This window comes from Capra hircus, chromosome 11, assembly GCF_001704415.2.
Source record: "Capra hircus breed San Clemente chromosome 11, ASM170441v1, whole genome shotgun sequence".
Lineage (NCBI taxonomy): Eukaryota > Metazoa > Chordata > Mammalia > Artiodactyla > Bovidae > Capra > Capra hircus.
Genome location: NC_030818.1, coordinates 15,905,334 through 15,931,377, shown reverse-complemented (window position 1 = coordinate 15,931,377; position 26,044 = coordinate 15,905,334). Strand labels below are relative to the sequence as shown.

At 39.9% G+C, this 26,044-nt stretch overlaps 1 protein-coding gene across 5 annotated transcripts in view; it reads right to left on the bottom strand.

The window, feature by feature from the left end:
• The window catches only part of RASGRP3 (RAS guanyl releasing protein 3), a 114,705-nt gene that overhangs the window by 27,608 nt on the left and 61,053 nt on the right, over window positions 1-26,044 (bottom strand). For 3 of the 5 annotated variants that reach the window (XM_013967527.2, XM_013967530.2, XM_005686402.3), the window contains exons 2-10: window positions 18,004-18,136; window positions 13,036-13,226; window positions 11,686-11,788; window positions 9,804-9,866; window positions 8,926-9,057; window positions 7,219-7,366; window positions 5,558-5,731; window positions 5,054-5,170; window positions 2,799-3,074 (exon numbers count right to left, since the gene is read on the bottom strand). In XM_013967527.2, the coding sequence (XP_013822981.1) occupies window positions 2,799-3,074; window positions 5,054-5,170; window positions 5,558-5,731; window positions 7,219-7,366; window positions 8,926-9,057; window positions 9,804-9,866; window positions 11,686-11,788; window positions 13,036-13,105 (1,083 nt within the window). In that variant the 5' untranslated portion in view covers window positions 13,106-13,226; window positions 18,004-18,136. Of the gene's footprint in view, window positions 1-2,798; window positions 3,075-5,053; window positions 5,171-5,557; window positions 5,732-7,218; window positions 7,367-8,925; window positions 9,058-9,803; window positions 9,867-11,685; window positions 11,789-13,035; window positions 13,227-13,315; window positions 13,335-18,003; window positions 18,137-25,302; window positions 25,361-26,044 lie in introns of those variants that run through there. The other 2 variants (XM_018055110.1, XM_018055111.1) reach the window with 2 other exon arrangements.

Here is a 26,044-nt window from a genome sequence, read left to right as displayed (position 1 = left end):
AAAGTGCTGTGAAAACTGGAATCAATTACTACAGAAAGTTCAAGCATTGCTATACAGAGCGGGCAGATACATAGGAATTGCTGACGAACTTAAAAGTTCTACTTTTCCTTATTTTGGAGCTCTCAATTGATATCAGCTTCCTCACCAGGGGCCATATTTAGAAGCAGTCACTTCAGGCAGAAACTTAGCTAGGCTCTTGGAGCAGAAAGAATCACTCCTTCAATGCTGTGCCTAAGAATGACCTCACATGCATTTGGGCAGCTGCCAATCAATCATACGATCAGTCATATGGTTCTCATCCCAACATGAATATGGTTCATGAAATGTTCACTGGGCTCCAGTGAACACCTCCTGGGAGCCTCCTCCACCCTGATTCTGAGGAGATTAATCTGCCTATGGCCAGGAAGAATGAACGCACTGAACTTTCTCCTTGGTTGTGCGGAGAGAGTAAGGCTCTTGGCTGTAAGTAGGAACTGACTTGATGATTGTGCTCATCTCTGGAAATCTGCTATCCTGATGCGTGCTGGGCTGGAACCACAGGATCAGCCTGACACTTGGTTCCTTAGTCCCAAGGCTCCACCATTCCTTACATCTAGAACCACAGAAGTTTAGAACTGGGTGAGACCTCACAAATGAGCACAAAACTCTTTAGGAAAAAAATCCAAAGTCAGTTAGAAGGAGACAAAGCTAAAAAACTGCAGAGGCAAGGTCAACAGCTATTATCTCCCATCAGAGATTCTGGCCCGGATACTACACTCTACTACCACTGTTCTGACTAAATATGATGCCTGGTGGCTTCTAAATTTTCCTTCAATTTCTGAGAGACAGAGATAACTAGAGATTGAGGTTTTTTCTTTTTTGTTTCCTTCTCAGCAAAAATCCAATTATTTCTTAGCTTTTACTTCTGGAATTCAGATTTTCCATCAGCATCCCAAAATTTCATTCAAAATCCTTTAAGATTTCTCTGTCATGATGTTGCTTGCTGCATTTACAATTAAAAATTATTTCCTCTACTCTATCATTATCTTTCTTCCAGATGAGAATCTGCCCAGGTATAGGCGCCTGCTATGTGAAGCTATCCTCCACCTCACGGAGACAGTCTGAACACAGACACCTGAAACCTCGGCTACACCCTGAGACTGGTCTGCAGACATCACCTGTGTATGGGGGTTTACACAGTCTGATTGGGGCTGCAACTCTGGTCACTTATTCATAGAAACAGATTTACATGGCAAATGATTAATAAATGCAGGTGCCTGGATGATTGTGAGGCTCCCCCCACACCCAGTGAGAATGTCTGTGTGTTTATTATTTGTCACACAATCTGAACCCCAAGAGATTTGTGTTTCTGTGTGTTGACCACTTCTGCTTTATACGAAGAAGGCAGCTGCCATTATTGCCTACACCTAGGGGGTCAACTCTTTGGTAGACAATTATGTGTTCTAGGAACAGTGGGTGAGAAGGTCTAGGAACCATACTCTTATTCCAGTGCAGCAGCCCTAGAGGATTTAGCCCTTCAGAGCTTCAGAGGGATTGTTGTTTTCATTTCCTATGGCCATTGGAAGGAAGTAGTTAATTCAGTATTGCAGCCAAGTTTCAAATGTTACAGTGTCATAAACCCAAACAAGGAAGTTACTCCTCCACTTGTTTCAGCTAAGCTGAGAGAATTTGCTTATGCCTCTTTCCCCCCTGACAAAGAAGCAGCCAATGGGAAATATTCTCTTCTACACACCTGTGTATCTAAAAGTGCTAGGACCTAGAGACCAGCTAATTGTGTGTGCCACTAATGCCCAAAATGATGAGAAGTAGGTTAATTTCTTCCAACAGACATCATTCCTAATTATAGCATTCAGTTCATCTGTTGAGCCCCTACGTATGCCAGGTACTATGAAAGGTGCTGGGGACATGCAATGCATAAGGCAAGTAGACAGAAAAAAAAAAAATCTAATGTCAAGTGGTACCTCCTATAGATAAGAAAGTACAAAGTGCAAGGGCAACACAGGTGTCAGATGCATTACTGCTTTGGAGGGAAACAGAATGCTCCCTGAGAACATCTAAATAAAGAGAGAGGCATTTAAATTTAAGCTAGTCATGGGGTGCGGGGTAGGGGGTGGGATGGAGGGGTAAGGAAAGAATTTTCCAAGAAAATGCAATGGCCAGAAAGTAGAAGGCAGCAATTACTGGTGGAAAGTGTAAGCCCCATACTCCTCAAAGGCAGGTGTGATGCGGGATCAGGTGATCAGAAACGAGGAGAGACTAAGTGTCAGAAAGCAAGTCCGGAAGGGCCTCCAGGGCCAGACTGGGAAGTGCCTCTGGTGCCTCTGGGAAGGCTGGTGGGAGTGGGGGCAAGGAGATCTTGGAGAAGGTTCCTGCTTTACTCCAGGCTTCAGTTACAGCAATGTGGTGAGGATCCAGAGAAGCCAGTGAGCTGAGGGCATAGGGAAGGGGGTGATGAATTAGATTAGTGTGATGCAGGATTGTGAAGCCCTGAGGACAGAGCTGGGGGGCCTCTCTAAGAACTCCAGAAACCAGAGCTGTGGGGGCAGAGACTGGGACCTTCAAAGCAAACGGAATTTTCTGTGCTTGGAGACCATATTTAACAGTCTGAATTTACGCAGGTTACAGGTGTGGCTTCCCCACCCTTCCTCCTTTGAGATTTCTTCCCAACCACTGACCCCACATCCAACCCCTCCCCTGCCCTCATTGTGAACTGCTGGCGCGGATCTTCCTGCATCCCCTGGGAGGTGAGGTTCAAGCTCCGGTCTATTGGAGCACAAGCTCCAGCCCGCTGAACTCACCGTGAGCAAGTTGATCAAATCCAGGTTGGGTTCCAAGTGGTGGGAGGCATTCTGCAGGGAGACCAGTTCACTCAGGGTAACGGAGAGCTGGTGCATTTTCACAATGTTCACTTTGTTCTCCTCTGTCCAGTCTGGGAAAATGACGTGGACTGCTATCAAGTCTTTCAAGTGGACGCCAAGGATTGGGATTTTGAAGCCGTCACAGTCGGCAAAAGCCTTGCGGTAATTACAGTAATTGCCGTTGGAGGAGACCAGTTCCGTCATTTCATTCCAGTTCTGGGGAACAGATGGAAAAGTAGATTTTTCAAATGGCCTTCCCTTCTGCCCACCACCAGGCCCAACAGTGTGTGGCTAGGAAATTCCTCTGCTACCAAGAGAAGTATGGATTGCACCAACATTGATGCAGGGAGATGCTAACCAGGAAAAAGAAAGTTAGAAAACCTGACTATGAATTGCATAGCCTGTTCCATTCTGCTACAAACCAGAAATAGCCCACACCTCTGCCTACCTACTAGGTATGTTGAGATGTTAAATGACATCATTATATAAGTATTTAATAATTCATGGAAATATTACAATCCGAAAAATAAGCATATATTATACTAACATATGCAGTATATTAAAATTTCCTAGTTCCAAGAAAGTTGCATTTGAGATATAACTTGAAAGGGACAGGACAGGGACAGGGGCAGGAACAGTCATATTGATGTGTGAGATAGCTGTGGTTTTGGACTCTGCCACTAAGTAAGAAGGTGACCTTAAGCAAGTCACTTCACTTTTAGGGACATTAGCTTTCTTTTTCTGCAAGAAAGAGGAGTTTGAATAAATAATTTTTCAATATACACTGGTTGTTCCAAGCCTCTATGAGCCTCCATTGAATTATCTTTTTTTTTCAATTTTTTTTCCATTGAGTTCTTATTTTCACATTTAAAACATGTTTTGCTCTCTACTGGAAATTCAGTACTAATCTATGGGAAAATGAAACACATAATGAGCCCCATTATACTTGAAATGAGTACAGTGTTTGAGGTCAGTCAGCAGTGCTTCTGTGTCTTAAATTCTCCTGTTCATATGAACAAGTTATTGTTGGTTGTCTAACAGCAACCAGACCTTCCTAATAGACCCTAAGGTGACTAGTATACTCTTTCCCATGTGTCTCAGATGGAGCTGTTTCCATGCCCAAGTCCAAGCATAGGTTCTGATCTACCATCATCATAATTTCATCCCCCTGGTTTATGATTGGTTCAGGAATAAGAGTTAAGCCAATCAACATGTTGCATTCCTCTGGATACTGTTATTGGCCCAGGGGTGGGCATGTGATTTGAGATGGTCCAATCTGCCTAAAAAAAGAAGGCCTTTATTCCATGGGGATAAAGCTAAAGAGGGGTTTTCCCTACCTCCAACTTTCATAAACAAAAGAGCAAAATTTTTCCACTGTTGCAGACAACCCAGTCAGGAGGGAAATCAGTCTGATGAAAAACAAAAACAAAAACCTCACACTAAGCGCAATTCAGAGCAATTGAGCCAGAGTTCTGATCAGCCCATGCATGGACTTAGCCTTGCCTCTGGACTTTCCAGGTATGTGACACAATCCATTTCCTTATTATTTAGACAATTCCAAGATTTTTTTTTTAACTTATAGCTGAAAGGGTCCTTAATGATACAGCAAAGTACACTTTTACAGAGAAATCTTTTCATAAGGATGAAATGTTCTTTTTTGCTCCATAAGGAAATATTTAATTGTGGTCTGGAAAAAGTTCAGTTTGGGAAACAATCATTGCTTTAAATTATTTTTGTTCCTGGAATCTGAAGGCTTTCTATACAAAAGATTTCTTTCGGTCCCCTCCCTCTTCTTTTGTATCTTCCCCCATGTTGAATCCAGTGCTATGAAGAGAGCAACTGTTCAATGACTTCATTTGAGGAGTGGATAATAGGAATGATATGTCTTTTTTTTTTTGATATCTGTCTTATTTGCCTTATAACCTTCATGTATTTCATACTACCGATCACATAGTAAGCACCAAATACATATTTTTTGAATATTTACAACTACAATATGTTAATGGGGTTTAAAAGCATTTGTATTGAACGCTTGCTGTCACTTCTATTCTGTTTTTCCAGGAGGTATGGCTATAACCTCCTATTGTCTAAGAAAAAAACTTTCCCCTTCTGAGTGACAATTGTTACGATCATCCTACCTCTAAACAATTTCCAAGCAAATTTTTTACTTGGGATTATGATCTGGTTCACTGTACCTTTGTAACTTCTGAAGAAAGATGAGAATGGGTCTCTTTGAGCCGGGAAATGGAACTATGACTAAGGCCTCCCACCACTGCCATCAGGGTGTTAAAATTTTTGAGCTGAAGGAGCTTCTGCAATTAAAAAATGTTAACTTCAATACTGTGCAACAATTTTTGAATTATTCTCACCTTTTGGTGGTACAGATGAAGTCATATACAATTTTAATAACAAGGATGTAGGAAAAACAATATCAATTCAAAATGAAATACAAACAAAACTCACTAGAAAAATATACCAATCCTTTCACAGAAAATAGCTACATTAAATACTTCCAAGTGTTGCCAATTAAAAGTAATCTTCTTGCGTGAGAGAAGTATATTTGTTCATTAGACATTTATGGATAGTTTAATTGCCTTCTACATTGTGAATTCCAAATTTCTTCAATGACTTTTCTCAACCAAGTGAACGACTATCTAGAATCCTTTAAGAATCCCAGTCTAATTAACAGACATACATACCTTGGCAACATTGATAAACTTTGTGATAACTTCTGCTCTTTGCTGAGGAGTTGGTTTGCTAAGAACCATCAACTGGACCCACTTAGAGATTCCATTAAATAAAGCAATAGATCTCTCCAAGGTTGGGTTATTCTCCAGGCAGCCATGGATGACATAGCTTTGGTAATCAGTGAACTAGTAAAGGAAGATTCAGAGACTCTGAGTTACAATGGAGTCTTTGAAAAATCATAAATTAGAATGTTGCACGGAACATAGATGAGACAATGTTTCCCAACAACATCACTATTTCTTTCATTTCACACTTACAATGGCATCTTACACATATGAATATACTATGAATAATGACTATATCTGTACCTTTAACATGCTATTTCACTGCATTTCACTCTCCCATACACAGACACACAATTATTACACACCATAGTGTTGGTGGGGAGGGCAAGGGACAAGACTCAAAGTCACATTCCAGTGAGTCCAAAATTTGCTGGATCTTCAGATCCACATGGGGCATTTGCTAAAACACTAGTTTCAGGAAACTTGTTAGACCTAAAGGATCACTGTTCCAGAGGAATAATCTAAGAATCTCCATTTTTCACCACTACTGGTAATTTCAGTGGTTGGGCAAGTTCAAGATACAATGGCATGCATTAAAGAAGAGGAAATGAACATAACGATCATAATTTCAAGTCAGAATAAGCTTGCAAAATTGTTTTCAAGAAAAGAAGAGAAAAAAATAGTAATTGAAGTAAGGCCACTCTTTTGCAAAACAGACACATTTTCTCGAAGTCAGCATGGGAATCATCAGATATTAATACACAAGAGCCTCCTATCATATAAACAGAGCACAAGGTTTCCTCTCAGGGCCTGCCTGTGGGGACCCAAAAGGTCCTCTCCAAGGAGGATTACTCAGTGAAAAGAATCAGTCTTTCAGAAATCCATACTTCTGACCTCATGTTCTTCTTTGCAAGCAATAATGTAATTCATTCTTTGGCATCTTGGAAAAGGAGTGACATGCCCAAAGCTTGGTGAGACAAAGACAAAGGCTATTTGTGACTAATTGTGGAAATAGTATAACAAATGGAAAGTGAGTAAGTGATTAGCTGGCTAGGAAGAGACCACAGTCGAAAGGAAGGGGTCGTAGAGAAGGAGCTCTATCAAGACAAAGTAAGAAAGAAATATTTAATCCAGGATCTCCATCCCTGAGAAAGAAACAGCCTAATGTTAAGATTCTTCAGGAAGCTGACAGTTCCTAATTTCAACCTATACCCATAATAAGCCATTTATACATATCCCAACCTAAATAAATATTTCTCCCCCCCCCAAATGAGGGGCCCAGCCAAATGCATTCACTTGGGAGACATCAATGGAGCTAAATAAACCTTGAATGGTTAAATCTCCACCAAGTATTTAGAAAATCATGCTTTAATCCTATGAAAGGAGACATTGAAAATAGCGACAGAAATATAGCTCCTGAGCCATAAAAGAAAGACAGGATAATATTTATCTTTGGTTAAAAGCGATTGTTCCTGTGAATTAAGGGCACTTTTCCAGAGGAGCACAGTGACAGAGGCTGCCAACACTTCAGAGTATGAAGATGCAGCTCTTGGGAAAGTTGGCATGGAGGTTGTTATCCTTGGAAGAATAAATGTCCAGTTTCTTACTGAGATCCTTCTAAAAGATTTATGCTCCAGAAAAGTGAGGTGCTCGGCCAATTCAATGGGCTCCAGATGGTCGAACAGCAGACAGGCTTTTCCCTTCTTGGATACTTTTTTTCTCTGTGTGACTCTTCTCATCCAGTCATAGGAAGGACTATGAAAGAAAAGCAAGTCTGGTCAACGTGCTGAAAGCCCATTTCACTCAATGGAAGTTATTAACCTACTGACTCTCTAACTCTTTGCCTGCTTCCAGGGGCTTGTGCAAAATACATGCCCTATCCTTCGTGTTTGAAGAGAAACCCACTGACCCATTGCCAGTAGAACATAATCTTCGAGTTGTTTCTCCAGACAGGGTTGGTTTGCATGGATTGATCCAGAATCTCTTACTTGGTCTTTCTTGTGAGCAGTAAGGTCTGAATCATGAGGGATTTTGTCAATATGTAGTTGGGAAGGAAACCACCAAAATCCATATGGTCCCCAACACATAGATTATCTGAAAAGCTTGTTATAAAAACAGAGGGCTAGAACCAGACATTCTGATTTACTAGGAATGAATAATCTGAATAATCTATTTTTTAACATCAATGTTTACCAAACAAACACTTGATGTTCCAGCCACCACTATGATCACAGGTATTAACTCATTAAATCTTCACAACTCTATCAGGTATTGCTATTATTACTCCCATTTTATAGATGAGAAAATATAGGCACAAAGAAGTTAAAAATTTATCCAAGCTTACATAGCTGGTAAGTAGAGGAGTTGGGCTGAACAATCTATATTTTTAACAACACCCCTAATAATTCCAGGACCATTCACCATGGATCACTCTTGAAGAAGCATTTTAGGAAAAGAGGCTAGAGTATGAATGCCTAGGACACAAAAGTATGTATATTTTCCATATGGATAATAATACTTACAACCCTAAAATAGCTTTATCTGTAAAGTTAGCTAGTAATATGAAATGCTAGCCTAATTAGCACCAAGTTCCTAATTACTGAGCTAATCAGTTCATGGCACAGCTATGGTCCACATTTGCACAGCCTCAGGCTGACATGAGAAGCACCATGGTACAGAGCATCTCGAATTTGAATGAGCATATGAACCACTTGGGAATCTTACTAAAATGGAGCTTCCAATTCTGCAGCTTTAGGGTGGGGCATGAGATTCTATGTTTCTATTGAGCCCCCACCCCCTGGTAATGCAGAGCTGCTGATCCGCAGAACAAGGGCATAGTGGCAAGAGTGCTGATCCACAGTGGCAAGGGCATAGGAGACGAGATTCGGTAACCAAGTACTGAGCGTCTATTAGGTGTCAAATACTTTCTCATATTATCTCATGTACTTCTTGGATGCTCATTATAACCCCATGCTGCTGCTGCTGCTAAGTCGCTTCAGTCGTGGCCGACTCTGTGCAACCCCATAGACGGCAGCCTACCAGGCTCCCCCGTCCCTGGTATTCTCCAGGCAAGAACACTGGAGTGGGTTATAACCCCATGAGAAAGGTACAATTTCTACTTCACAATCACAGAAATTGAAGCTTGGAGAGATAAACTATGTCCAGCGGGACTGTGCTCTTTGCAGCACAGCTTTCCTCAAAGAAGCACACCTTGATTCTGAACAGGTATGGATGGAGGTCAAGTGGGATCATCACTACTCCCTCCCCCAAAAAGCAGACTCATCATATTTGAAAGAATCTTGCACCATTCTTACATGCTGGATATGTCGATGAGGCTGGTGTGTTTCTCGTATCCCAGTTGACTAGCTACTTCCCGGAATTCCTCAGTCATACGGATCAAACCAAGGTCCAAATTAAACTCTGCAGGAAATTTCACAATCCAGTACCTGAAAGACATCAAGTATTTTTGACAACCAGAAGATTTCAAGCTAGATCTCTGTGGAAACTATGGTGTCATTTTACAGATTACATTTAACAATGCTTCAAGACCATACCTCAAATTAGCAATCTCTTATCCCCCATCCATCGTGTTGAGTCTTGCTCTTCCCTGTTTCAATCAAGGACCCAAGTCCCCCACTCCTACTTTGAGAGTCTCTTTCTTTCTAGAACCACAGCTGAGAAGAAACCCTTCTCCCAACTCATAGCAAGTAGGTGGGAATGTGTACAGCGAGGGAGTAGAAAAAAATGAATGCACTCTTTCTCAGAGCTGCTTTCATCCCCTAAACACACTGACCACTGCTTGATAGTCCAAAAGAAAGATAAATTCTATGCCCCCAGCAACAGAAAGTGAAAGTGAAATCATGTCTGACTCTTTGCAACCCTGACTGTAGCCTACCAGGCTTTTCCATCCATTGGATTTTCCAGGCAAGGGTACTGGAGTGGGTTGCCATTTCCTTCTCCAGGAGATCTTCCCGACCCAGGGATTGAACCCGGGTCTCCCGCATTGTAGGCAGACTCTTTACTGTCTGAGCCATCAGAGAAGCCACCAGCAACAGAGGAGAGCCATTTTTAATAAAATCAACAAAAGGGGGATTTGAGTCCATTTTACTGTCAGATTAGGTCTGTAGTTTAGGGAAAAGAAAACTGTCAATAATTCCAGAACCAGAAACAAGACAATTAAATTTGTAAGTACCTCATGAAGTAGCAGATCTTTAATCGAAATTCATCACAGCTTTCTCCACTGGCATTTCGATAGGTACACTAGTTAAGGAAAAAAATCCTTGCACGTTGTTTCCTTTGCACAGATCTGTGGCTGTTTAATCAATTTAGATGAATTCTTAAGAAGAGGAGTATACTATTAGGGTGACGTGGATGTTCACGTGGGGAGAAAAGTGGGTTCTGATGACATCAGTGCTAAATAACTAGCGCCATGTATTATTGCTCTGAGATGTATTTTTTTGGTCTGGAAGAGAAGCCACTTATAAAGTGAATTTTACCTTCCTGAGCACTTGCCAAATGATGACTGTCAACTGTAATGACAAATATACTACTAACTATAGATAATTTAAAATGAATAGTACATAGAAACACCATTTTAGCCAAAAAGATTTTATACGTAGGATTAATGGCGTATGTAAGTACTCTAATTTCTTTAGTATTTGAAAACGTCGTTTTGGGGTATATTAATATACGCATCTTGCAGTTATTTAGTCTCAAGTCTGTTTATTCATACTTTTTAGCTAATATTTATTGAGTTCATGCAAATGCCAAGTACCATGGATATGCAGTGAGCAGGGAATCCAAAGAGAGGAAAATCTAGAGAAATGTAAATTCACAGGTGGTTTCAACGTTCATACAATCTGTGCCTTCAGATATTAAGCTTTACTGTATCTAAATACCCCTTTCTATTTGTGTTTCATATAGCAGTGGACATACTGATGATGAGAATACTGTCTGTGGGACATTTTGTGGACAGTGTTTGGACCCTAAGGAGGGAATGGGGCAAGACTAAAATAGTTCCCTCCATCCTTCTCTACATACCACCTTTCAATAGCAGGACCCGTGGAGTCCTTGGACCACAAGGTACTAAGATATTGCTCATTTCCAGGGACCTCTGTTCAGGGTGAATGTTCCCTTCTCGTCTCTAACACCTACTCCCTGTCTGAGGTTGAGGGGATGGTTGATGATGGAGTGAAGAAGCAGAAAGTGGAGGAAACTTTAAGGAAGCAGATGGAAGCCCCGCTAGCCCTAGTAACACTCAGTGGCCCCACGCCCTCTCAGGCTCTCCCTGCCCTGCAAGGCTTCTCACTCATCTGCAGGACCCCTGGGCTTGCAGCAGGCAGAGATTATAGGAACCGTAATAAACATTAGATCTCAGGGACTAAAACCTCCCTATAAGTATGCGACTATTTTGCAGCCATTTTTCAGTCATTTGGCTTTTAGCCACCTTTTAGGATTGTACCATGCACAAAAGCGGTGGATTGCTAAAACTCCTTATTATAGAATGGGGTTTCTAACTATGGTTTTTTCCTTTGCCTTTGTATCAGAAGAAAATCTAAAATGAACGTCAATCAACAGATTATAATAAACCTGCTAGAATGTTCCTTGTGTCTCACCAGCAAGGGACGATGTGAAAATTTAGGTGGTGTTTATGCCTGAGCCAGATCATATTATTCTGGCTGGCATTTCCATGTGTCTAAACTGTATCCTCTAGGTCCACCATTCTGCCTTCCTAAAAGGAATTAAGTAACTCTTGAATCAGTGTTAAATATTCTTTCATTGTACTAACAGCAGAAATGTTTAAGACAAGTTAGAAACATTCAGGCTACAGCTCCTGTTTCATTTCATATCAAGTGGTTATTTTCAAGTAGAGCCAAAACATTCAGATGGATAATCAACTATTTGGTCAGTCATCCAGATGTTTTGTCTAGACATCTATATATATTCACAAAACAGCTGGATAACTGACTGAAGATTGTTTATTCATCTTAATTTACTGGCTTTGGTTAGACACCTCATCTAAGTACAGAACTTGATTTATGATTGTAAAAATTACACAGTAGTTAAAAAGATATATGCAGAGAAGTTTTTCTGCCAATTCAGTGGAAGACAAATACCATCGGTGCATGAGTAGAACTATTCTTGGCAAATAACTATTATTCAGCTCTCCATTGTCATCTGTTAAAAAATAAAAGAAGATTAAGAGGTGAGGAGACAATAGCACATACTACTTTTCTCTTTTTCTAATATCAGTAGAGAAACATTAGTGTCAAAAAGTTCTTGTAGACCCAATTATCATTTTCCTCCTACTTCTGGTATTTCCTTGCAAATTAAGTGGGTAGGTCTCATCCTTCCTCTGGTGTACAGTTGCCAAGTTTCACATATAAAAATATAGGAGATTCAGTTAAATTTGAATTAAGGCAAACCACAAAGAATTTTTTAGTACAAGTATGTCCCATGCCCTATTTACGACATACTTATACCAAAAATGTGTCTCATCTGCAATTCAGATTTAACTGATCATCCTGTATTTTATCTGGCAACCCTACTCTGTCTGGTTTAACTCTTCCTAAAACAATCAATTCAACAAACAACTTCTTTGTGATTCTGTTTGTACAAGGAATAATCCAAAATGCTAAGGTAGTCAGACAACATGAAAAGCATATAGCTGTAAAGTCTACAACTATGGAGGAGATATAAGACTTATAGACAAACACAGAATGTAGGAGATTGTGCTATTCACACATGTCTAAGCCAAAGCACCAAGAAAGGATCACAGCTGCATGTACCATGTCCATGAAAAAATCGCAAAGGGCTATGCTGAGTGGAGGAAACAGTCAGCATTCCTGACTGGGGAGTACAGAAGTGATACTATGAAGATCTGAGATGACACCTTAAATGAGGCCTGAAGCAGACTTTCAGTGAAGGAGTATGATACAGGCAGAAAGGCAGAAAGATTCAGGGAATGTTCCAGAAACATTAAGTAAATAGTATGTCTGGGTATTAGCTGTGGAAAGTAAAAGGAAGGAAACGCATGGGGCGATGATACTGGGGAGACAGACTGGGGTTAATAAAAAGGCCTTAAATAACAAGGTGTGTGAGTGCATGCTAAGTCGCTTCTGTCGTGTCCAACTCTGTGCGACCCCATGGACTGTAGCCTGCCAGGCTCCTCTGTCCATGGGATTCTCCAGGCAAGAATACTGGAGTGGGTTGCCATGCCCTCCTCCAGGGGATCTTCCCAACCCAGGGATCGAACCTGCGACTCTTATGTCTCCGCACTGGCAGGCGGGTTCTTTACAGTTAGCACCACCTGGGAAGTCCCAAATACCAGTGTATGGAGATTGACTTCTGTTCCATAGCAACACTTGCAACTGAACTGGGGGAGGTAGAGCAGCAAGATGTACACAGGGGAGAAAGGCTCGTACCAAACATCTCAATGCAAGTGCTCAGCAGCTCATCTAATGTTGCTGCTTTCCCAAGTCCGCTTGACCCCATGGTTATGTGCCGCTGTCAAAAAACTAGGGGCATTTTCAACATCATACAGATCATCTCCATAATTATGCAAGCGGGTGATGTCTGTGCTTAGTGGTGGTCTCCGTCCTAAAGTCTCAGGGATCTAAAAAACAAGAAGAAAAAATATCAGACTAGAGTTCTGCCAGACTAGTTAACATATCTTTAACTAGAGTTAAAGCATGGCTTTCCTACCTGAAAAGATAATGACTTCCATTTACTCTGTATTTCTGCAAGAAAATTATCAAAGTGATAAGAGATTGTGTGAATCACCATGATGGCAAAATGCCTGCTAAACTATTCCTTAGCATGTATAATGCTCTGAGACCATGGGAATGTGTGTGTGTGTTAGTCACTCAGTCATGTCTGACTCTTTGCTACCCCATGGGCTGTAGCCCACCATGAAATTCTCCAGGCAAGAATACTGGAATGGGTTGCCATTTCCTTCTCCAGACTATGGGAATGGTCCCTATTAAATAACATCTTATTTTTCAGTTGAAAAGAATTTACAACATTTTACAATTTCTTTATTTTCTCAAGTGATAAAGACATTCAGGAGCATATTATAATAAACATTCAGTTCAGTTCAGTCGCTCAGTCATGTCCAACTCTTTGCAACCCCATGAACCGCAGCACACCAGGCCTCCCTGTCCATCACCAACTGCCGGAGTCTACCCAAACCCATGTCCATTGAGTCCATGATTTTATCCAACCATTTCATCCTCATCCTCATCCTTCTCCTCCTGCCCTCAATCTTTCCCAGCATCAGGGGCTTTTCAAATGAGTCAGCTCTTCGCATCAGGTGGCCAAAGTATTGGAGTTTCAGCTTTAACATCAGTCCTTCCAGTGAACACCCAGGACTGATCTCCTTTAGCATGGACTGGCTGGATCTCCTTGCAGTCCAAGGGACTCTCAAGAGTCTTCTCCAACACCACAGTTCAAAAGCATCAATTCTTCGGCACTCAGCTTTCTTCAGTCCAACTTTTACCTCCATACATGACTATTGGAAAAACCATAGCCTTGACTAGATGGACCTTTGTTGACAAAGTAACGTCTCTGCTTTTGAATATATTGTCTAGGTTGGTCATAACTTTTCTTCCAAGGAGTAAGCGTCTTTTAATTTCATGGCTGTAGTCACCATCTGTAGTGATTTTAGAGCCCAGAAAAATAAAGTCATCCACTGTTTCCACTGTTTCCCCATCTATTTCCCATGAAGTGATGGGACCAGATGCCATGATCTTCGTATTCTGAATGTTGAGCTTTAAGCCAACTTTTTCACTCTCCTCTTTCACTTTAGTTCTTCCTCACTTTCTGCCATAAGGGTGGTGTCATCTGCATATCTGAGGTTATTGATATTTCTCCCAGCAACCTTGATTCCAGCTTGTGCTTCTTCCAGTCCAGCGTTTCTCATGATGTGCTCTGCATATAAGTTAAATAAGCAGGGTGACAGTATGCAGCCTTGATGTACTCCTTTTCCTATTTGGAACCAGTCTGTTGTTCCATGTCCGGTTCTAACTGTTGCTTCCTGACCTGCATACAGGTTTCTCAAGAGGCAGGTCAGGTGGTCTGGTATTCCCATCTCCTTCAGAATTTTCCACAGTTTATTGTGATCCACACAGTCAAAGGCTTTGGCATAGTCAATAAAGCAGAAATCAATGTTTTTCTGGAACTCTCTTGCTTTTTCGATGATCCAGTGGATATTGGCAATTTGATCTCTAGTTTCTCTGCCTTTTCTAAATCCAGCTTGAACATCTGGAAGTTCATGGTTCACTGATTACTTGGATTAATTTTATTACAAGTATATGAAAGTGAAAGTGGCTCAGTCGTGTCCAACTCTTTGCGACCCCATGGACTTTATAGTCCATGGAATTAAATAGGCCAGAATACTGGAGTGGGTAGTCTTTTCCTTCTCCAGGGAATCTTTCCAACCCAGGGATCGAACCCAGGTCTCCTGCATTGCAGGTGGATTCTTTACCAGCTGAGCCACAAGAGAAGCCCAAGAATACTGGAGTGGGTAGCCTATCCCTTCTCCAGAGGATCTTCCCAACCCAGGAATCAAACCGGGATCTCCTGCATTGCAGGTGGATTGTTTACCAACTGAACTATCAGGGAAGCCCCTACAAGTATATATAGAGAGATAAACTTTAAAGTACAAATATATTAATGAGGATTATATAAATGTGATCATGTAAATGTTGAACAACTGGTAATTTGCATAACTTTTCTAATAGTGTTATTAAAAGTATTAAAATACTATAACAATAATAACAAGATTAACAATAATCTCTTGAACATCCACATTATGTACCAGGTTTTATATCAGATGTTTTGCATATATTATCCAACTTGACCTTCACAGCAATACTATAAGGTAGTAATTATGATTTCCAGTATAGACACAAGGTCATGGGATTCACAGAAATTTGGCAGCCGGTCTAAAGCCATACAATTATTAAAGCCTTGAATCAGAACTCCATTATAAAATAGTTTTTGGTTTCCCTTTGTCCCTTTTATTGCTCTCCCAAGTGTGGACATCATGAGCTGTCATAATTTTGCCCCCCAACCTAGTGTGAAAAATAGCACTCCACACCATCTCAAAAAGAGGATATAAACCAGGTTATTTGTCACAGAGGTAGAAGGAAAACGTGGTCCTGAGAACTGTCCATTTTATAGCAACGGCATGGGGAAAGCGGGATTAGAAACAACCTCTCAGAGATGCTTATGCCAAAAGTGTCCCTGTAGGAAACACACCATCATTTTATTTTATAGAGCAAGTCCTTGATGCCAGCTCCATACAAGGCTTAGAGAAATGGAGACGTCATCATGATGTAAGACAATTATCCACTTTGGACAGGTTAGCAGGTAAATGTGGCCATTTGGGCTTCACCTCTTGAACTGTTTAAAGTCAATGTCTCTTTTACGCTCAAAGTTTATTTATTCCTTGGTAGTCATGGAGCACCTGACAATTGCTAGGCACTAGGCAAGGCATTGCGGCTACCAAGATGAACTCATCATCACCTCATCCCTGCCTTCGGTGGGCCCACAGTCAACTTCAGAAGGCAAACACATGAATGAAAAGAAAAGAAAAAAACAAGCCTAAGGTCCAATGATGCCACTGAAGACTGGCATCTGAATGAGTCTCTTCACCAGCTAAATAAATCCAGTGGAAACACAGTCTTGTGCTAAAGGTACCACTCTTAGAGCATCAGAAGAATCATTTCACATGTCATAAAAATAACAGAAACACTGGTTCAATGCTGAGCCACTTTGATACTCAAAGGGTTTGTGAAATGGGATTGTTAAAGTAGTGCAGAACCAACTCCTACGTCTCCTAACAAAGTAGCCTTATCAGTAAGACCCTTCCCGAACACCACAATTTAACACAACACTCTCTCTCCATGCCCACCTCCCAACTGGCATGCCCTATCTCCCACTCCAGTGTTCTTGCCTGGAGAATCCCAGGGACAGAGGAGCCTGGTGGGCTTCTGTCTGTGGGGTTGCACAGAGTCGGACACGACTGACGTGACTTAGCAGCAGCAGCAGCAGCAGCAGCATCTCTCTTCCTGGGTTTATTTTTCCTCATAACATGTACCCCCGTTTGAGATGCTATACATTTGTTCATCTGCATTTAAATCTTTCTAGCACTATATACATAAGCTCCATGAGTACAGGAATTTTTATCTTAGTTCTCCAGTGTTTTCCCTAATTCCTAAGATTTTGCCTCTCAAAAAAAGAATTTGCTGAATTAATGAATGAGTGAATGGATGGATAAAGAAAGAGTAAAATAAAAATGATAAAAAGCTGGTCTTTGAATATGTATATATTTGGAAGAGTGGATACCATAAAATTTTAAGAGGTTGTTTTTTAGTTTGTTTTAGTACTAAAAGCTACTAAACTATAGCTAGTTTAGTAGCAGCTTTTAGTAAACATTACTGGAACAGAAGTTTTCTAGATTTTCTACAGCTTTCTAGACATGATAGTATCTGCCTATACTCCATTGATAATGAGAACTTGGTACCTCTTCCCGGACATTTTGCAGCAGAATTTTTCTGATTTTCTTAATGCAAATTCTGTCAAATCCACAAAAAGTCAACACTGGACAATTGACAAGTTTGATTACCTTCCTGTATCACTTCAGTTCAGTCTCTCAGTTGTGTCCTACTCTTTGCGACCCCATGAACTGCAGCACGCCAGGCCTCCCTGTCCGTCACCAATTGCTGGAGTCTACCCAAACCCACGTCCATTGAGTAGGTGATGCCATCCAACCATCTCATCCTCTGTTGTCCCTTTCTCCTCCTGCCCTCAATAAACAGGCTTTTTTTTCTTTTATCTTGTTAATGATTGCTAATGAAGAGCAAATATTTTACTTAGAACCAAGCAACCTAGATTAATTAAACTAATTCTGAGGTCAAAACCAAAATTATTCAGCTAATCTGTCTGGGGAAGGTACTGACTTTCCCCAGAGCGTTAGAAGTAATCTGGCACCAAAAAACCTGTCACCATATTTGGAGTTATATTTGTGATCTGCAAAGAATCAGTACATGAAAGCCAGATGGACAAGGCTCTCCAGTTAAAATCTGTTTCTGCAATCAGTAGATGTATCTGTGTCCCTGTTTAGAATTCTATCACCTGCATATGTACCTGAGATCTCATTTCATTTGTATGGATATTATTGTGTCTACAACTGTTTTTTCAAAAGTAAAGTTTCTTTATTACAAAGGCAATATACATTCATCATTTAAAATAGGACAGTAATGAAAAAGCAAAGAAAAATCACTATCCACAATTTCATCATCCAAACAACTGTTTCTTTCAGCTTTTCCTCTCATAATTGTTTTGGCAAGTTTCTTACATAATCTACAGTAGCTTAAAGAAATACTTACCTATTGGTCTTACACAGATAGATATCCAGACCTGAAAGAATATTAAGGGCAGTTTTCATCACTGGCAAATGCATTGAGGACGCAGTCTGCTGAATTGGTTTATCCAACACAAATAACAAGTACTTTGGAGAACCTGATAAAAGAACAGAAATAAATCCCCAGAGTTAAATAATAGGAGCCCCAAATAATCCATTGCGTGAAAGCATTTCCAAAACCCTTCAGTTATAAGTGGGTTTGAGATTTTTGTCTAAACATCACCCACAAAATTAATTTAAAAGACAATACACTTGAAGTAGTTATTTGGTGCCATGATATTTTTAGGATCAAATTGTTTTTTAAAAATAAAATAAATTCCAGCCAATTAAAAGCTACAAGTATGGAGAACTTCCCTGGTGGTCCAATGGTTAAGAATCCACCTTCCAAGCAGGGGACGTGGGTTCAACCCCTGGTCAAGGAAGTAAGATTTCTCATGCCATGAGACAACTAAGGCCCTGAGGGAACTGGAAAGAAGCCCTTGCAGTAATGAAGATCCAGCGTGCTGCAACTAAGACCTTATGCAGCCCAAAACACCTAAAGCGTGACAAAACCAAAATTTATACCCAACATAAAATATTATTTTATTTCAAATATACATCTATGGGTAGATTACTCATTAAGAATTTCCAAACATTGACTTTTGAATGTTAGTAAATCTCTAAAACAATTTGTTATGGTGATCATGAAACTGATTCTAAATCACTCTTGACAGTCTCAGTGAGAATGTCAATGTTATTTTATTCCATGTTGTTTAGTCTTCTGATGGCTTTGGACTTGCTTTTGTGTTGATAGGTACTCTCTGGCTTCAGTGAAAATTATTGCTCCCCAGCATAAACATTTTTCACAAGTTTGAAAAGGACACAGTAAGTCAAAATTTCCCCAGAGCTTGAATTCCTTCTAAGAGAGAAAGTCTCACTTCAAACAACAATAGACTTCTGTTGGGTGTGATTTCCAAAGGCCATGATGTCTTCACGCAGCAAAAGATTTTCACTAATGTGACTTGTGAAGACCCAAAAAATCCTTGTGAGGTGGCTTAGGACAATAAGAATGATGCTCTCAATGTCAGGGACTGTGCAAAGGAGCCAACTCCATGCAGCTATACATGGACAGATCTTAAGAGTCCCAGACTCTTGACTCAGAGCATTTAGTTTTCCAAAATCATGTTTCAATATCAGACAAATGGGGCGAGTTTCACTACTTTGAGTAAAATGTAATTACCACTCTGAGTGAAATGCCATTAGTTAGAAGTTAGAAGTTTAGTAACATAAAAGGCCGTCAATCTTGCAAAAACTGGGTGCTCGAGAAGGTGTCTCCCTTTGTACACAGTTCCTCTTCCCTTCTCATATTGAAAAGCATTTAAGTTGAGGACTTAATGTGAAGTATTATAGAAGATCAATGTTTAGAAGTACAGGAAGAAAAGATGTTAATTTAGAGAAAGGAGAAGGAAACAGGAGAAAAAAAAGTACTGTGACACTAGGGCATCCAGGGGCAGGTGGCCTCATCAGCAACGGAATCCCATTCCTGAAAGCGCTGAAGCTAAAGTAAGGTAATGACGGTCAAAGATGTGGTAGACTAAACTCCCAGACAGCGTCTAGGAAACATGCCAGGATAACAGCAAAGGTTGGTTGCCTGTAGCTGTAGGATTGCAGAATTTATAAGGTGAAATATTACATCTAGTAAGTATTCAAGGAATAGTGTTGCAATTATATTGGCCATATTAGAACTTCCAAAGGTAGTTTTGTCTATAGCACTACCTCTGTTGCAAGAAAAGACCAATGAAATCTCTTGAAGATTCTTCCCTCCTAATGGCAGATATGGTCTTAATATATAAGTAACCCTAAGTAGGTTCCCACACTCATATGACCTTCATATGGAGACAAGGGGATTGCTCCAAAAGCCTAAATCCTTTGCTAAAATGAACAGTAGTTATTACAAACTTTTACACTTTAAGTTTTAACAACTAAGGTGTCACGGCAATTGTAATTCTGGCAACACTCAAGCTTAATCTTCCTTTCTCTACAGAGACATGAAATTTTAAAAGTACTGTGATTATATTCACTGAGACTCCACAGTAGAATCAAGATTATTGAGTTCAGTAAGAGAAATGACAAAACTATGAAAGATAGTTAATTTATTTGACAAATATTGTAAGTAAGTGTTAAGCGTGAAAGTGTTAGTTGCTCAGTTGTGTCCAACTCTTTGCGACCAAATAGACTGTAAGCCTACCAGGTTTCCCTGTCCATGGAATTCTCCAGGCAAGAATACTGGAGTGGATGGGGATTCTCCAGGGGATCTTCCTGACCCAGGGATTGAACCTGGGGCTCTTGCATTGCAGGCAGATTCTTTACCATCTGAGCCACCAGGGAAATCATGACAAATATTGCATTGGCTCAAAAGTTCATTTAGGTTTTTCTGTAGGATTGCACAGAAAAACCCAAATGAATATTGTGGCTAACCCTATACTTATTGAGTATCTACTAGACACCAGATACCAAGCAAGGTACACTTGAGTGGCTGGTAGAAAAAGTTGGAGACAAGCAAAAGGAAGGATAAATTGATAAACAAGACAAAAATAATTCTTGCTCTTCAGTTCAGTTGCTCAGTCATGTCTGACTCTTTGTGACACCATGAACCATAGCATGCCAGGCCTCCCTGTCCATCACCAGTTCCTGGAGTTCACCCAAACCCATGTCCATTGAGTCAGTGATGCCATCCAACCATCTTGTCCTCTGTCGCCCCCTTCTCCTCCTGCCCTCAATCTTTCCCAGCATCAGGGTCTTTTCAAATTCTTGCTCTTATACTCCAGCAAAGAATTAAATAAGAAATTAAAGTATCTTGTGAAGAGCTGGAGCACTAAGACAGTCTAAGAGTCAGAGGAGTTTTAGCCAGGCCAAGTGTGGGTAGGATGATAGCAATTAAGAAAAGTTAAAAGATATTTAGAATGACTGATGTATTGAAGATGGGGCAAGAGATGAACCTAAAAAGGTCAATAGGAATAACTCATGAACAGTACTGTTAGCTATATTAAGGAGTTTGGGCTTTACCTGAAAGGTAATGAGAATCCATTGTTTTAAAAGTGAGTAGGAGAATGGTATGATCAAATTTGGAATTTTTAAAAGATTCTTCCAGCTGCAATATGGAGGAAAAATTAGTAAAGACCTACACTAATGACCAGTTCATAGTGAGTTATAACTATCCATGCAAGAGATAGACGTTATCTAAACCAATGTGTGGCAGTGAAAATGGAAAGATGTGATTGGTCACAGAGCATATTTTGAAGATAGATCCAACAAGATTGGCTGATCTGTTGGCTATAGGGAATGAGTAGAAAGGAGGAATCAGGGATAATTTCCAGATTTCCAGCTGGACATCTGGTTGGGTTACAGGCCATTTCCCTGAGACTGAGAAACTAAGGAATGGGGGAGGGAGTAGAAGTTCATGGAGAGGGCAGCAATCAATGAGTGCATTTTTGAATGTGTTCAGTTAGAGATGTCTGAGACATCCTAAGGGGAATGTTGAGTTAGCTTCTGGATATCTGTTACATGTTTAAGTGCTAAGCATCAGTGGAAAGGGAAATGTAAGTGGCAGGAGAAAAAGAACTTATATAACAAGGTCTCTGGGAAGACAACAGTGATGGACTGTGCCCAGGTGGAGGGATTTACCTTGGATAAAAAAGAAGGTTGCCTCTTTCAATGTAAAGGCATGGAAGAGGAAAAAACAGGTATAGATATAGTTCTGATAGCAGGAAGTCAAGGAAGTTCCTGTCTAGTGACTTCTATTTACTTTAAAAGAAGGAGAAAAGGTCATCCACTGGAAGGTCTGATGGAAGCAGATTTGAGGTTTACCCAGAGGAGAAAATAAGCAAAAGATACTGTATAAGATCAGAAGAAAGAAACCAAAAGTATTGGGATTATTTTCATCAAGAATAAAAGGCTGATTTTCTCTTCTGGAGTTTGTTTTGAGAGGAAGTTTAGTGCTCCTTGTTCCTTGGGTGACACTACTTACTCATGTCAATACAAGAAGATCAAGTATTGATCATCTTCTGTATGTAGCAGGCAATTATGGGTTTCTACCGCTACCTAGTCACATAAGTTTCTGTAAGTATGAACCTCAGAGCTAAAGCATGGTTGGCATTTTCTGGATGGTTTCCATATGAGGGCATGGGGCTCTCATCTCACCTAGCTTTGCTTACAACAGGGAAGATGGAGACAGATACTATTGGAAAGGAAACTATAATAAAGAAATAATCTACCTACCACACGTTGACTTGCTCCAGGAAATTTCATTCTGGCAACTTCAACCTCAGCCACTCATTCCCATGTTCTCTACCTTTCTAGTCAAGATTTGTGTGTCTCAGACCCACCATGCACAATCTCCAGTGGTTTCATTATCTGTTATTTTTATTTATTTATATCTGTCAATCACTTCTTTTTTTTAATTTTTTTAATTTTTATTTTTACTTTATTTTACTTTACAATACTGTATTGGTTTTGCCATACATTGACATGAATCCACCACGGGGATACATTATTTTTAAAAGGTAATATTGTCACAAGACACATTACTGTTGCTCACTATTCAGATTTAGCATTCTTTGGTTATTTCTGTGCTGGTCTTGTTTTAATTTTCTTTTTCATTTCTTTCAACGTCAACTCTGAGTTCTTGGAACTTATCTTTCTACTTTATTTCCTCCAATCAGTTACTTTTCCTTGAGTGCTCTGTTAAAGTCTCATTGCCAGCATGGTTAGGGTTGATTCTATCATAAAGCAACTTAGAAAGTATGATAGTATGAGCTTAGAAAATGAGCCTAGTGCTAATAGCAAAGTTAAAGCATTTCAAATGGGCCATAATGATGACCCATAGAAGAAAGTATCCCACATTTACAGATAGTGGATCAATATTCCCTTAAATTCTATTTAAGACTGACCAGAAGCAATAGTCATGGATAATATTGAATCTCTCAGATATAACAGTGATTTTTTTCATTTTTGACTTAGATAGGTTTATTTAATGTCACAATGAGATTTTCCTGGGTTTTAAATTTTTATTTGTTTTGCTTGTTTATTTTTTTTCCTACAAAGAGCTTTTACTAAATTAATGGAGCATTAATAATCAGTGTTGTCCTGGATTTTAGAAAGCAAAATAATAATACCTTATACAAATACTACTTGTTGGAGTGTATAATGTGATAGACATAATGTTGGGGAAATTACCTATATTAGGTTTAAATCTTATAACACCCTGAAAGCTAGGTATTATTATAACCATTTCATAGAGGAGGAAATTGAGGCCTGGAGAGGTGAAATTATTTGTCCATATCATATTACTAGTTAAGTTGCAGAGCTAAGTCCATCTGACTCCAAAAATTTATATTCTTTTCACTATCCAGACAAATGTTAGCTGTTGCTAATGCTTGCCTATTAGATCCATTTTTAGGCATTATCTAGAACAAACGTTTACTGTTCCCTTTGCTTAGCTTCTAAGCATTCTGTCGCTGGCGCTATTGTCTGAAAATGAATAACAATCATTATTACAGCAAGCTCGACAATTTAGGGACTCACTGGTACCAAACACCGAACAGAAGTCAATGACCATCTCAGCTCATCTCACAAGACCTCATAGCATTTTTCTGTGACAAATAAGTATTGGTAAAAAGGTTAAACTGTATTTTATTTATTTTTCTTGGTTAACAGTATTTAGTACTGACAACCAGACTAATGTATTTGCAGCCACCTGACATGAGTTGAATGAGAAATTAAAGTCTTGAAGAAGTTCTAGCAATAAATGCAATGGAAGAGAACTCAAACCGGGGCTCTGCGACAGCCTATAGGGGTGGGATACGGTGGTAAGAGGGAGGGGATATGTGTATACCTATGGCTAATTCATGTTGATGTCTGTCAGAAATCAGCATAATATTGTAAAGCAATTATCCTTCAATAAAAAAACAAAACTTTTAAAAATGCAGTAAACTCCAAAGTCCAAACCAAGGGGGTATTTTCCTTGCATTTGGCTGTAGACGAACATGGAAGACTATTAATATACACATATTAGGCATTTGCAGTCAGATGGTTTCTAGATGGACATGTTCACCCACACAGAAGGGTTATGGCAACTCTAGTACTCAGATTGTAAATATCCCCCAAATAAGACCCAGAAATAGGAGATGCTTAGCTCAGAAGTTAACACTTTAAACTTTGGGAAAATAGGGTTTTTTCTTTGAAGATCAATACTTTCTTCTCCTAAAGATGCCAATAATTCATACCAATCCTGTCTGTGGCACTAGTACTTTGGAAAGACCTGGTTCCAAATGCCTTGAAATAAAGTCATATTCCCTTACCCTTTAATTGCTTATTTACCTTAGAGTGAGTGTATGATGATGACGATGGAGGAGGAAGAGGAAGAAGAAGTCATCTTTTTGGGTACTACAATCCAGTCACTGTGCTGAGCACTTTACCCAATGAATTCTCGAAGGCCAGGCCCCACCACAGAAATCCAGCAATAAATAAAATGCAGCCAAAAAAAAAAAAAAGCTGACTCTGAGAAAACACCCTGATGCTGGGAAAGATTGAAGGCAAAAGGAGAAGGGGGCAACAGAGGATGAGATGGTTAGATGGCATCACTGACTCAGTGGACATGAATTTGAGCAAACTCCAGGAGATAGTGGAGGACAGAGGAGCCTGGCGTGCTGCAGTCCATGGGGTGGCAAAGAGTCGGACAGACTTAGCGGCTGAACAACAACAAAAAAAACTTTGTTATTTGTTACCAAAAGAAAATGCAAGGAGGCCTTGTGGGGTGAGCTCTGAGCTAGTTATTAACTTCCGTTTAGTACCTGGTGCCAACACTAACATCCTCACACCTGTGAACCCACCAGGAGCAGGAGGACATTCTCAGTAACTGGCATGGGTTAAGTAAAACTCAGGTATCTTCCCACTGGGACTCAACTGACAATCTCAGGGAACAGAATCTATACAAAAGAGGCTCCAAAGGAATGAAGACATTGCACAGACCACCACTGAGAAGCAAGAGAATGTGAACAGAAGACACAGCCTGGAGGACAAAATCTCTCTCTTACCTATAATGTGGGAGTGGAAGCTGCCTGTCTCTGAAGGGACTGGGAGAGGATTTCAAAACCTGAGTCCTAAGTTGTTACAAAGGAATGCAGCAAGAAGATAACACAATGAAATATTGCCTTCAAATTGTCTCCATGCTTTCACAGAAAGGCATGTGTTTGATTGAGCAAAAAGGCCAGTGATTATTACTTACCTATTAAATGTTCAGCACTGTGCTATGGGCTGAAGGTATAAAGAGCTGTTCATAAAGACCCACATCCCTGTAAGGGAGACCCATTATAAACTGGTTATTATAAAACAGTGTTAAGCCCAGTATCAAAAACATATGCCCAAGACATTATAGGAGCCTAGGAATTGGGCCAAATTTAACCAGAGAGATTCAGGAAGGCTTCCTCAAAGAGGGGACACCAGAGAGTACTAAGTTTATGGGTCACAAAAGGAAAACAGAAAATACCAGCAAAATTCACTGGTGTCAGATAGCAAAGTGGCTAGGATTACGAGCATGATTTTAGAACTGGGCAGGAGATGGATATTACCAATCTGCTATCAAAACTTAGCATCATGTGAAAAAAGAATAAGACAGTATTTGGAATAAGAGCTGTGAAGAGTAAAATGATTGAGGCTGGGCAGATATGAGTTGAATTTTGAAGATTTAAAAACCATATAAGTAATGACTGTACCACAAAAAGATAGGGACTGTACAACGTTTGATCATTATCATTATTATTATTTATTTAATTTTATTACTTACACTGATAAGCTTTAAAAACTAGATTTCGTATACCATTTTGATGCTAATTTCGTTTACAGAGATACAGACCTACTTGAAGATGGAGTGTTAATTTCTCCTTTTCAAGTGAACTGTACAATGTTCTCATACAAGTGAAATTTTCTTCTAAAACTTTGGTGGTGGTGGTTTAGTCGCTAAGTCGTGT